Raw genomic sequence first — 14,774 nt, 5'->3', positions numbered from 1 at the left:
ACTGGGATGTATAGAATTTGACATAACTACACAGTCCAGTCACTTTAGTGTGACTACCTGTCAAAAGCCTGAATAATCACTTTTTGCAGCATGGACGTGAGGGAAGAGAGTCAGTGAGATTCTGGAAGGTACCAACAGGGATGAGGAGCATTTCCGACTCCAGTGCTGTGGCCAGCTGCACTAGGTTTCTCGGTTGAAGATAAATAGCGCGACAGCCTGGTAGATGTTGTCCCACAGACTGTCGATTGGGTCTAAATCTGCGGAGTTTGGTGGCCAGAGGAGCACAGAAAACTCACCCTGGTGACCTGCAGGCTGTGTAACATGTTGTCCTGCTGGTAGATGCCATCATGCCAGAAAAATGTAAACTGCATATAGCAGTGGACTGGTCGCCAAAGAAGATGCATACTTGTGCTGAGCCATTGTGCCTTTCCGAATGACAAGACCACCCAGGGGAATGCCATGAAAGTGTTCCCAAGATCATGACACTCCCTCCCCCAGCATGGATCCTTCCGACGATTACTGCAACTTGTTTGGTTTCAGATATTCTACGTATTACACGCCAACGGCCATCTGTCCTATGTAACATAAAACGAAACTCCTGAAAAAGCCACCTGTCGCCGCTCTGAAGTCGTCCAGTTGCTGATTTGGCGTGCAAATTCCAGTATTTGTCGCCAATGGACAGCAGTCAAGATGGGTGCATCAACCATACCCATGCTTCATAGGTCCGTACAACAAAGCAACGTTCGCCGAACAGTCTTTCAGGAGACACTGTTGGTAGCTTCCTGGTTCATCTGGGCAGTCAGTCGCTCAATAGTTGTACGCCTATTCGCCCACACACATCTCCACAGTCATCGTTCTCCACTGTCATCTATGGCCCATGGGGTGTCACACTTGCCTCGCCACCAATTTTGGGTAGCGCCATTTTTACATGCATGGTATGCTTTAACCACAGCGGCAAGCGAACAGTTTACAGACTTAGTCCTTTTGGAAATGACCCAAAAGCCAATGATCATGCACTTTCGGATGGTTAGTTGGCCTGGGAGAGGTGACCAAACAGCGAGGTCATCGGTCCCTTCGGATTAGGGAAGGAGGGGGATGGATGTCGGCCGTGCGCTTTCCAAAGGAACCATCCCGGCATTTTCCTGAAGCGATTTAGGGAAATCACGGAAAACCTAAATCAGGATGGCTGGATGTGGGTTTGAACAGTCGCCCTCCCGAAAGCGAGTCCAGTGTGCTAACCACTGCGTCACCTCGCTCGGTCCTTTTGGAAGGCAGATAAATCGCTCAGTTTCGTACTTTGAGAATTAATGCAGTGTTTTCCGTGTTCTTTCTCTCCCGCCCCTCCTCCCCTTCCCCTCCGACACGCTTTCCACACCCTTCATTGTGAGTGCTGCCACCTGCCGTCTGTAAGTGGTTACTGCACATCGACATCGAACGTAGTCGGTTTACACATTAATGTAACTGGTTTCTTTTTTTTTTTTTTTTTTTTGAGTCATCAGTCTTCTGACCTGCTTGACGCGGCCCGCCACGAATTCCTCTTCTGTACCAACCTCTTCATCTCAGAGTAGCACTTGCAACCTATGGCCTCAATTATTTGCTGGATGTATTCCAGTCTCTGTCTACCTCCACAGCTTTTACCTTCTACAGCTCCCTGTAGACTGTGTTGTGTATAATTAGTACTGTTCAGTCCATTCCAGAGGTCATGTAGGGAAGCATGTTGTACCTAGAGGATAATGCACCTAGCAACACACGATGTTTTTTAGTCAGTACATCAGGATAGTGACAAATTTTACAATCACATGTAGGAATGAGCACCGTAGACCTCCATAGCCAGTTTCGACAATTTTCTACAGTTCTTGTTATTGTTAGACATGGAGGTTGTGTTTTGCATGACATTAGTAAATTTTTGCATTCTACTCGTTTAGGTTTTGTGTAATATATTAAATATGGCGAGTAAAATGCTACATGTTTTTTGAAATATTGTATAACTTGCAGACTGTTAAGCCATAATTCGTCGGTCGTGCATCATCTTGTATCTTCAAAGATAAGAAGGTGTTTTACCACAGAATATATGACACTTGCAAATGAACTGAGTTTATTTTAAATCTTAACAATTTTATCTGTCTTGACAGTGGAAACTCTGTTAGTTCCCAATTGCTTCTGTCTCAAACATGTAACTACTTTTGATTATATTTCTATTTAATTTCATTTCACTTACTGATTGGTGTTGTTTAGGAGAGAAATAGTGTAAAATACAGACTGTTAAATACAAAATTGACAAGATTTTCTCGATTGCAACACTTTTAAATTTCAATCGAATATTTGTTCGTAGGTGCATGAAAATGTCGCCCCTTTGAACATATTTTTATGTTTAGAAAAAACCTAATTTTCTGGAACAATTTTTGTAATTTTAGAAAATGACTGCAGCTCATAGAACATGAATGACAACATTAAAAAATAGAATACGAAAATATATTAAACTTCTATTACATGGTTGGCTAGAGGTGGAAGTATGAAAAGTGTACCAACATGTAACACTCTGCCTCCCCTAGTGTCGTCATCGTAATGAAGAATGATTTTACTGTTTACAGCTTCTTGACTTTCGAAATTCATCGCTCCCTAACTGTTTAACTGATTTTAGATTTTAGTTGAAGTTTTACAGGTTCTACGATTAGTTATTTTATCATCTTGGCTTCAAAATTATTTGTCAGTATTCTTAACAGGCTTGAGTTAACCATATATTGCCATTGTTCCATTGAAGCCATAAGTATCTTGTCACCATTAAGTACATATATACTACTGTCGCAGTGAGAACAAAATATTTGTGAGACTACAAGTTTTAATCCATTAATTTGATTTGTGTTCAGATGTTGTCCTTGGCCATCTTTCTTAAGCATCCTTACATCCATCGAACAGAATGATCTGCCAGTATGGAAATATTTGATCAACTGATTGCATGATCAAGTTCGTCCATCAACTTAGTAAGAATGAAAACATTTTGTTCACTATCCACAAGACCATTACATAATGTAACTCAGAGGGCGAGGCGATAAAGTTTCCGTTGCAGATTGTGTTGTACTTTAATGAAGATACTTGACTACGATCCTTCAAGACTACTGATGTAACGTCTATTCCCCAAACAACATCTAGAAAGGAAGAAAGATTAGGGTTTAACGTCCTGTTGACAATAAGTCAGCACAGATGGAGCACAATACTGCCTTAAGGAATTGTGGGGATGGAAGTCGGCTGCGCCCTTTCAAAGGAACAATCCCACCATTTACCATAAGCAATTTAGAGAAACCACAGAAGAACTTAAATCTAGATGGTCGAACATGGATTTGAAAACCTGTCCCCTAGAATGCGAGTCCAGTGTGCTAACTACTGTGAGATAGCACCATGTTAAGTAGAATAGGGCTCTACTTATGTGAAGTAGACTGCGATTGAAAACTACTTCTTCTAACAACGAAAGTACAACTTGACTTCCATATCTTATACGTCGGTTTTACTCTCCTGATTTGCTTGTTTCTCTTCTCAGACAGAAAAACAAATGCCTAATGTAGGGAATTTCTCGTAGTTCAATTTCAATTCCAACACAACAATTTTTTCACGTAGTATTATGAGGAATGTGCAAAATTAAATAGGTACAACATTGAAATTACGACTGATAATTTTATTTTTATACAAATGTTGCACAGATACATTGAGAGAGTAATTCATAAATATGTACATTTTATTGCTATGTGTGAGCCTTATTCATAATATATATAGGTGGTCGTATTTACAAGGTGTCAGCTTGTGAGGGCGTTAATAGTGTACTTTAGCATGTGGTGTGGCGAGGGAGGCATGTGCAGTTTTGAGAGGTGCTCCGTAGACTCCAGCAGCGGCAGCAGGAGATAACAGAGAGCGTGCAGCTCCAGGAACTATGCCTCCTGAAACAATCACATCAGGCACTGGTGTAGATGTCTAGTCAAATGGGAAGATAGTATCTTTGGTACCTGTTCATATTTGGGAACATGATAGCACAATTACGTTGCTATTAGTACACTGAAAACGTCAAAGTCAGAGTACTATTACAAACCTGGGAGGATGTTTCGGGCACCAACAGCGGCAGGAGTGACAGCACCAGCTCCCAGGGGGACAGGTCCAGTTGGGGCACCATCCTTGGAGACGACAGCATTAAAACCCGCACCAGGGGCAGCCGTGTACTGCACAGTGCGGACGCTGCCGTCGGGCTCGACCAGGCTGTAGCTGCCCTCCACCACGTCGCCACTGCGGCTTTCCTGCTGCTGCTTGGCGTCACCCGTCAGGGCGTCGCTGACGCTGTAGCTGAAGCTGTACTGCGGGTTGGGGTCGTAGTACGGGTCAGCCAGCTCGGCGGGCAGCCCACCGGCCAGGCGGCCAAGACCACCGCCGTAACGTGCAGCACCGAGACTGGCGTAACCAGGGGCGGCGCCAGCGTAGCCAGGAGCGAGACGAGAGTAGGCACCACCAATACCAACACCAGGGTAGGCACCTCCTAGAGCGCCAGTGTAGCTAGGTGCGACACCAGAGTAGCCAGTGGCGAGGCGAGAGTAGGCGCCACCAACGCCAGGATAGGCACCTCCTAGTGCACCAGTGTAGCCAGGAGCATAGCCACCGATGCCAGCACCAGACAGTCTGGCCCTAGCCGCTGCAGCAGCAGCAGCGGCGGCGGCTGAAGCAGCGGCACCTCCGGCCAGGCCTCCTAGGAAAGGAATGAATTCATAGTGGCGTCTTCTGTATTCACACACACACAGGTACTAGCAAATAGTTTCTTGAAGTACAAGATAGGCAATATGTTAAAGGAATGTTCATCTTCAGTTTATGGCGCTGCATAAGCTATCACAACTGACAATAAGAATGCGTTACTGTGTACAGGTAGTATGTCTAGTAAATGCGCTGCATTTCTTTAATTTAAAGATCAGTTTTAAGTTGCAATCCATTGTGAGGAGACATTTTGTTATTTCATAGGAATACGAAAACTTCATTAGAAGAAGAGAAAAGGAAAAACTTGTTTCGAAATCTCTTGTCGCTGCCAAAGACGGGTCCTTGAATACTTTTAAAAAAATTGGTACCAACAGCATGCAGCAAAAATTATATCTGGAACAAAAATTATGGCAGAACATTCACAACAGTGGATAAAGTGTCTATGTGGTTAAAGAATAGAGAGATAATTCTAAAATAAACCAGTTACTGCTTATTATGGGTAAAACTGCTGAAGTAATTTGGGAGGGGAACTATGACGATAACTACTTATGAAATTATGTAGTAAATTTTCACGAATTCATATGTAGTAGTATAGATATGGAATCGAAACGGAAAACCAAAGTATTTTGTGTGTAGAAGGCCCAAAGACATCTTAGCCATTCCGGCATGTAAATCAGACGTCGTCCCTCCTTTGGGAGACTGCTGTACAAACTACCTGTGAGTCCGAGTCCGGCGTTGTAAGGCAGGCCGCCTCGCAGGGCGGGAGCCGCCGAGTAGGAGACGGCGGGAGAGCCCAGGTAGCCCGCACTAGCCGCGCCCAGCAGCGCGCATGCGCACAGCAGTACCTGCAACACCACAGACAGGGAATCTTTAACATCTATCAAAAAAATTCAGACACGGTAAAACTGCTGAATTTTGTACCATATGAAAATAATTAGCTTTTGACCTGTCACTGGAACTTAGTTACTTACATGATTCGTTGACTATTTGAACGATTCTCTTATTGAATAGTTATGGTACGAGTCAATTTACAGGATATGTATACATGACTAATATTAAAATTAATGAACACATTATATCTTCAGTCCTACTCATGCAACTACACGTAAAAGCAAGCCATTTTTCCATGGCTAGCAGTTTTTGAATTTTTTGATGTGATTAATTACGTGCCATCCTCAAGGAACAAACAGCTCTCGACATCAGTGTTTTTCATACTCACACCTGTGTACCGGGCACGTGTACCGTCTGTAAACACAAATGCCACTATGCTGAAGAGTGCTATCAACGAGCTGCACAACATATGTTCAACCTAGAGGTTCTTTCTCTGCTATATTCAGGGTAAAAGAGCTTATCAAAATGGCTCTGAGCACTAGGGGACTAAACTTCTGAGGTCATCAATCGCCTATAACTTAGAACTACTTAAACCTAACTAACCTAAGGACATCACACACATCTATGCCCGAGGCAGGATTCGAACCTGCGACCATGGTGGTCGCGCGGCTGCAGACTGCAGCGCCTCCAGCCGACTAAGAGCATATCAGTGATTCCTAGAGTAAAAAAGAAGCAATGTAAACACGTAGTCATTTATGCTGTCTTCGATATTCAAATGAACAATGATCTCCTTTTCAGATTTTGAGTCTCAAAAATGCCCGTTCTCACCGCTGAAGTTTATTTCTACAGATTGAGCATTTTTTTAGAAACGATACTATTAAAAGAAATTTCTGGCTGGTACGGCCGACATGCCCAAAACATTATGAAGTGAACATAATTTTGGAAACAAACAGAATTATCTACTTGCTTGGTATTGTTCACAATACCTTTAACTTCACTTGACGGAAATGTATACATAATCACATGCACATCTCTTCACGTATATCTTATGATAGTCGAAAAGCTCCTTCATAATGTTGCCGGAAAACTCCTTCAAAATCTTTCCAGACTTTTAGCACTCAACTTTCACTCTAGAAAATTAATGTTAAACAATTCGGAAATACAGTTAACGGCGCCTGCATGGCTACAGAAGCTCCTATTCAGTCTCAGGTTCTGAGAATATCATAAGTATTAGAAAAAATATGAAGTGCTGTTCGGAAGAACTTTAATGAGGTAGGGAGCTTGAAAAGGGGCTTGAAATTCACGAAGTTGCGCTGATGTGAATTGAAAGCGAAAGAGAAAGAGCTTGTTATGGGCAATAGTTGGACATGTATCGGCTGCACGTTTGACTAGGGGATCCTCTGGACATTATCTGCAGAACTTTAGACAATATAACGGGAAACGATATTAACTGGGAACAACATTGATGCGGATGACATATTGTCGTTGACACCAGTGTGAAGAACCAATACAACAAGCTTCACATTCACGGATTTTCGTTATCAACTGCCAATCTTTCTTCTGAGTAAGAGAACGGAGGATAGCATCACAAGTGTGGAATCTTTTCTTGGTTTGACTCAACAAGAGCTTATGGCATGCATTATGTTAGTATGCTTTGTCGTGGCTTCGAACCCAAGAATTGTGTTCTAGCGTTATAAGAGGACTTAAGATCTGATATAATCAAGTATCAGAATTCCACATTTACAAAACCGAAAACATCCTAATGCTGGAAGAGAACTTTAATTTCCTTCATCGCCAGTGCCATTCTATGTATTCGACAGCAGTGTGCAAGGTGAATGTCAGTTTGTGCTGCTTTCATGAGGCTACAATAGTTGTTCAGATTTATAAGCTGAAAAAGCACAGCAAGACATGGAGATTATAGGAAACCACAGCCAATTTTATGCATCTGAGTATGTTGGACGCGACTATGGTCTTCCTACAGTAGCTCTAGCGTTGACGTTCGGCTGAATTGGGCATCGAGAGACAGCAAGTGAGAGAGGTGGAGATAGAGATAGATAGATAGATAGATAGATAGATAGATAGAGAGAGAGAGAGAGAGAGAGACGGGGGGTGGCGTGGAGGCAAAGGAGAAGCCTTAAGAGGGAGTCCGCAGCAAGTTTCTTATGTGCACATCTCAATGGCGGTAAACATACACTCTTTTAGTGTAGAGAGCCATCTTACTTGAACTATGAAGTGAAAACATCAGCAGAAGAGGCATAGGTGATCAGACATTTCCACAAAAGAGGTCAACTGATCTCAAATACTGACAGGGAGCTGCGGAGGAGGTTATAATAGGTGGATTTCTAAAACTTTCCCTTGAGTGGTAGAGGAAGACAGTTGCTGGGAAAATAGGAGGAGAAGGGCCAATTTATTTGAGATGTCGTGGTACACAAAAATACAAAAAATTGACGGATACAGTACTAAATGAAATGTTACTGGAAATAAAAGAAAGGACATATAATTGAGAAAGAAATTTGATGAACTTCAGGATCACAGTTTTGAAACGCAGTGATCACCACACGAAAATGTTCTGTTATGTCTTAAAATTTGGCACGTAAAAGAATGTTAAAAAGTGAGGGAACATACACAATAAAATATAAAGAGGTATTATAAAAACAGTCTGTGAAAGAAATCTATATAAATTTTCACCAGGTCAATGATCATGCTAGTGGTATTATTGGTAAAACGTAAGAATCGTAACTAACTGGTTCCTGGAAAATGCAACGCCATAGCACTATTGCTGACGATGAATTCGAATACGTAAAAAAGTTACTGAGGCATATAGTTCAAATACCGAACCGAAAAAAATTGCAGGAGAAAGGAAGAGACGGGTAATCGCTTAAAACCAAACCAAAAACTGTAGAATATTATAAAAAAGGATTCATAACGTTCCATCCACAGACATGAAACTAGACGAAAGAAAATTAAAACATCACTGTTGACTATAATATTCAAGACTTTCCATTCGTATGTCGATTACAAAGCTTATTGCGTTAATTGTTTTCCATGGCGTTTTTACCATACATCCTTCTATTCACATAAATGAAAGATTATTTCGGTATCATTCTGTGTCAGAAACAAAACAAAAAAGTTCTTACAAGGTGGTCTGTCTCATATGGACTACAACATCCGTCTACTCACAGCTGAACAGGCAGTGATACGAGTATTTCACAGATAACTGAGACACAATGAATCAGAATTACTTTTCCACATGAGTGGAAACGAAAGAAAGGAGTTAAGAGTCTTCATTTTTCTCTTATTTATGTAACCGAGCCAACAGATTTCAAACACCATTAACTAGGAATGAAGACGATAGCATATTTTGTTAGACATTCACGATACATGGAAACTAGAAATTTGGATTTGAAACCAGATATAGCCTTTCACAGATGATATCCTCAGAGCTGTCATCTGTCCATTCTTTAGAATCACCTTAGCTTGCCTTTCTATATCCTCGCTATACTCATTGTCCTACAGGTCACCAGTACGCGTTCTGCAGCATTTCAAACAAAAGATGACGTTAAAAGGTTAAAACTGGAAAAGCGGTTTAAGAACCCTGCTAGCACTAAGCAGTTTAATGTGAGCTCTAAACCATGGTGCCACTTGTCATTTTCAAATTAACAAACTATTGGCAGAGCTGAGAGAAGCAATAAAAGCATCGTACGACGTACTAAGATCAAATTCCAGACCTGCGAATGAGTGATCTTCTGGTACCAATGGAGCCAGCATAACATGCAGCTTACGATTAGCCCAATCACATGTCAACACATAATTCATATTTTCGAGTGAGGTTTCCTTTTGAGAAACCATGTGTAACGTTGCTAACATTCACTGACACTCTGAACCATGGTTTTCCCTTTCTTTTCGGCGGATGTTGGGTTCTATATACAGCCACAGTTTCGTACATTGCGAAGCGGCAGAGTTAATGCAATGGTAAGAACTGGACTCGGTCCAAACACCCAGTTGACCATCCAGACTTACGCTTATTGGGATTCTGTTAGATCGTTTAGAGTGGATCCAATGAGGGTTAATTTGAAAAGTCGCGCTCTGTCTGCTTCCCCATCCTTCCCAATAGTTATCAGATATAATCTCTCACAATTTGGTCTACAAAGTGCTGTATCAGAGTCATAGCAAATCAGAGTCGTCCTTCAGCATCAGTAAAAATTTAAAAAAGAAGTTAACAGTTTCGGCTTTTGATTAAAGATGCATCCATTTCTCGGCATATGGTATCATCGATATCATGCCGTAAGTTTGATTTCCATATGTTCTAAATTGTTCAATTTTTCCCTTATTTATGCAGCTCATTTTCCAAATTTCAAACAGGGTTAACTAAAAATGAGTACAGTAACACACTTTGTTAGACATTCAAGATATGTGTAACTAGAAATATGGATTTGAAGCCTGATGTTTCTTCCGCAAGCATCTGTCCATTGTTTAGAACCACCTTCGCTTGTCTTTCTCTCCGTCTCCCAGCTGTACTCATTGTCACACAGGCCATCTGGACGCGTTCCGGGGTATTTCAAACAAAAGATGACGTTGAAAGGTAAAAGCTGCAAAAGCAAGAACCCTGCCAGAGCTAAGTTTTACGTGAGCTACAAACTATGGTGCCGGTTTGCATTTTCTCGTTCACAAACTATTGGCAGACCTAAGAGGAGCGATAACTGGCATAAGCATGGTAAGACCTATTGAGGTCAAATCCCGAACCTATGAATATGTAATATATTGAAACAATCGAGCCAGCATAACATGCAGATTACGATTAATTCAACCATATACAGCTATAGTTTGTTACATTGCAGAGGTGTAGAGTTGATGCAGTGGTGAGAACTGGACTAGGTTCAAATGCCCATCTGACCATCCAGACTTACACTTCCTGAGATTTCGTTAAATCACTTAGGATGCATGCTCTGATGGTTCTTTTGAAAAACCGTGGTGAGTTTCATTCCCCACCCTCTCCTATAGCTCGCGGATACCATCTTTTGGTCGACAGACTGCTGTACCTGCCTACTACTACGTCCTTCCCATCTCGCTGCTGCCTCACCTGAAGAGCCATGTCGGCTTGTGGAGACGACTGGTGGACGACTGACTCCAGCACCGGCTGGAAGCCTTTTTATAGTGACAGAGCAGGGCAGAGCCCCCGCCTACCCCGGCCGGACATCACTGAGTGGCAGACTAGCCGGTGGTGACGCAACACCTGCCCAGAGGGATCTGGTTCGCCGCATCTGCCACGCCTCGCGACCTCACACACACACACACACACACACACACACCGCCCGCCGGCTGATCTCGTTCTTCTGCCTGCGGCGTTTCGAAAGGCAGGTGACCTTGACATTTCACTCTGTGTCTGAAAGTAGGATGGGTAGCGTCCACCATCACTGTCATGTCTGGCCTAATGGGACGCCGGAAACGGTCAGTGGCAAAATACGAAATTGTTCCTCCTTAAGTGCGTATACTGCGTAACATTTCACAATACACGTCAAGCGGCTATACACCAGGTGAATGTAACACACACACATCGAGCATGTACACAAGGGATGAGATGAGTAGCAAAGTGAAGAAGCTAGACCAGCTTCAGAAACAGGAAACATCGCCTTTGGCCTCTTTTGGGTTCCTACTGAAATGCCGAGACAGCAATATCATATCAACTTTAGCAAAGGTCGTTCTTCACATCAGATCCCCAGCCACCAACTGTAATACTAGACGAGGCAACCTGGCCCTTGTCAGAGATATGATCCCGCAGCAGAACTCTTCTAGCTTCACCTATCCACAGACGTCTTCATGGGAATGGATATGTCCTGTAAGCTGATCTGACAACATACTGAAAAGCTGGATAATAATTACATCTTGCTGCGAAATTAATCCAAGGAGAACTGCAGAGAACTGTAATCAGTTGTACAGAGAAAACAGATAAGGAAACAACCCTATTTGCACTCGGAAAGAAACTAAATTTCTCAATGGCGTCGACATTTTATCAGTCCGGTGTAACACGTAGCCCTTGATCTTCTACGAATCAAATTCAGTAAAGATAATAAACAGTTGAAATACACGTAAAGTAATATGTGTTACGAAAAGGAGCTTCATGCTGCTGCCCCTCAGGAATTTATTTCCCTATACCGAAGCTGAAAAAGATCGTGTGGTGGTTAAGATTCTGGACTATGTTGAAACGTCCCCTTAGAAAAATTATACATGACTGTGCTTAAACTGACACACAATATTTTTTTGCGCAACGCAATCTGACTTTCAATAATCCCTACAAGAGAATGGCCCTGACTAAAGTAACTTATACGTTTCACAAATCACTTACCTCACAAAAATCTTCGTTACTCGAACTACTGCAATACAGCGAGCGCCACTACTGCCTGCTAAATAAAAGATTCAAACTACTGAAGGCACTAACTACTGATAGGCATAGTTAGCAAAAGAAAGATTTTGATAGAGAACAAACAATGTATTTATCTTAATAGTGTTCAAAAGTCATAATATATATATCAGTCCATGATATCCAATATTACAAATTTACTCTTTCTGATGGACACACGTCCAGATCGTCCGCTCTCAAAATTCCACCATCTCTCTCCCCACATCCACCACTGCTGGCTGCTCACCTCCAACTGCCCAACGCCACGCACTGATAACAGCCAACTGCCCAACTTTACAATAGCAAATTCCAACAATGGCACCCAGCCACAGAATGCACACAGCACAGCCAGTGATTTTCATACAGAGCGCTAGGTGGCGGTGGCGTTACCAATATAAGAACCTAAACAGCCTACTTACAATGTATAGCTCCCCCCTCTTTCAGCAGCAGCGTGTCATTTATTTTGATGATAATAACCATTGAAATGTAGTGGAAGATATAGAAAATATACATACATTTTGAACTATAAACACGACCATTATTTTCCATAAGTAGTTTTAAGACGCGTTTGACTTTCTATTTTAACACGCTTCATTACTGAAACAAATTTTTGTGCTGCAACACAATCATTAGCCTATACTCAAGCTCTGTCTCGTTCCGACAGTAGCTCCCATTGTCATCTTAAACTATGCAGCAGATATTGTTTTTAGCTTGTTCATCGAACTTAATTATAAATGTTTACAGGGCCATTCAAAAACAAAGGACAAATTGCGGTTCTTTATTCCAGACAAACTATGAAAGAAACATATTGTGCATGTCATTGAATAGAGGAAGATTCAAAGTTTTATGTTCGCACAGATACTACACCTTTCACTCAACCTGAGCACCGTATGTTGGTCGAGAAACATCGAAACGGTAGGTGATTTCATTCCACGCACGAGTCAATAGGTCCTTGTTTATTGAACCGGCAGCAGCAATTCGATTTCCCATCTCTTGAAGAGTGGCTACCATTGATGGAACAAAGACTGTCTTTCATTGCCGCAGAAAAAAATCGCAAGGTTTGATGTGTGGTGATCAGGGAGGGCTAAAGCAATGAACAAGATTTTGTTGCTCACCTCTTTCAATCCAGCGTTGTAGGATGCTGTTGTTAAGATATTGCCGCACCTGAAGTGAAAGTGAGGCCTTGCGCTGTCATTTATAAAAATGAAATCACCGGAGTCTCCGTGAAATCGAAGAAACAACCAATTTTACAGCATGTCCAGCTATGAGATTCCTGTCACAGTTCCCTCCGCAAAAAGGAAACTTTGTGAACAGAAGCGGTACTAAACACGTTCCGTTTCGGTGAGTTTCTTTCGCGTTCGACGACGACGCCCGGATTTTGTGACCCCGATAGGTGAAACGTCGATTCGTCCGAAAAGATGCGTCGTTCGGAAAAAGTGTCCTCTGCCACGTCCTGGAGAACAGAAAAATTCGTAGCTTCTATTATGATCGCCGGAACGCAATTGCTGCAGTAACTGTAACTTGTAACGCTTCACATGCAGGTTTCGTTTCAGGACACTCCACACCGTTGTTTGAGGAAGTTGAAGTTTCTGGCCTGCCCGTCCTCTTGACTTCCGACGGCTCCAGGTTAACGCACTGCGTATACGCTCGATATTTTCATTAGACGTGCGTGGCTAACCAGGGCTCTACTATTTGCATATGCAACCAACTTCCAGTAATTTTGTATGCTAGTCATAAATCTACACACATAAAAAAAAGTTTTGCATCATCCCCGTTCCCAGAACTCCTGAAGATAGACTTTGACTGTGGATATTGTATCACAGACACAGCCCCTTTGGCTGTTCAGAGACGTCGTTAAACCCGCCCAAAGATGTAAACAGCCATGCATGAGCAGCGCCTATTAGGCGGAGGGAGTCCGACAGCCGATCAGTTCCAGTCATTCCACCGGACAGGAGGTACACGGCTCTTGTTGTCTGTAGTTCAACCCTGCCTAGACGGCAATACCGCGGTTCGATCGCTTCCGCATTGTTACTTTCTGCCAGAAAGGACTCTCTGCAAGGGAAGTGTCCAGGCGTCTCGCAGTGAACCAAAGCGATGTTTTTCGGACATGGAGATAGGAACTTCGATGACATGCCTCGCTCAGGCCGCCTAAGGGCTACTACTGCAGTGGATGACCTCTACCTACAGATTATGGCTCGGAGGATCTGTGACAGCAACGTCATCATGTTGAATAATGCTTTTCGTGCAGCCACAGGACGTCGTGTTACGACTCAAATTGTGCGCAATAGGCTGCATGGTGCATAACTTCACTCCAGACGTCCATGGCGAGGTTCATCTTTGCAACCGCGACACCATGCAGCGCGATACAGATGTGCCCAACGACATGCCGAATGGACCGCTTAGGATTGGCATCATGTTCTCTTCACCGATGAGTGGCGCAAATGCCTTCAACCAGACAATCATCGGAGACGTTTTTGGAGGCATCCCAATCAGGCTGAACGCCTTAGTCACACTATCTAGCGGATGCAGCAAGGTGGAGATTCCCTGCTGTTTTGGGGTGGCGTTATGTGGGGCCGACTAACGCCGCTGGTGGTCATGGAAAGCGCCGCAACGGCTGTACGATACATAATTCCAACCTCTGACCGATTGTGCAACCATATCGGCAGCATATTGCCGAGGCATTCGTCTTCATGGACGGCAATTCGCGCCTCCATTGTACACACCTTGTGAATTAATTCCTTCGGGATAACGACATCGCTCGACAAGAGTGGCCAGCATGTTCTCCAGACATGAACCCTATCGACATGCCTGGGATAGATTG

At 42.9% G+C, this 14,774-nt stretch overlaps 1 protein-coding gene across 1 annotated transcript; it reads right to left on the bottom strand.

Annotated features, from left to right (window-relative positions):
* Positions 1–3,649: 3,649 nt before the first annotated feature.
* LOC124786915 (cuticle protein 21-like) lies at positions 3,650–10,677 on the bottom strand. Its single transcript, XM_047254299.1, has 4 exons — positions 10,637–10,677; positions 5,441–5,570; positions 4,079–4,723; positions 3,650–3,929 (listed from the first exon to the last, which is right to left on the bottom strand). Exons 1-4 carry the CDS (start codon positions 10,646–10,648, stop codon positions 3,805–3,807), a joined length of 912 nt encoding a protein of 303 aa, XP_047110255.1. The 5' UTR covers positions 10,649–10,677; the 3' UTR covers positions 3,650–3,804.
* Between the last annotated feature and the right edge of the window lie 4,097 nt (positions 10,678–14,774).

Source organism: Schistocerca piceifrons, chromosome 1 (genome assembly GCF_021461385.2).
Source record: "Schistocerca piceifrons isolate TAMUIC-IGC-003096 chromosome 1, iqSchPice1.1, whole genome shotgun sequence".
Lineage (NCBI taxonomy): Eukaryota > Metazoa > Arthropoda > Insecta > Orthoptera > Acrididae > Schistocerca > Schistocerca piceifrons.
The sequence above is the reverse complement of the archived record's forward strand: the minus strand, read 5'-3'. Positions and strand labels throughout refer to the sequence as shown.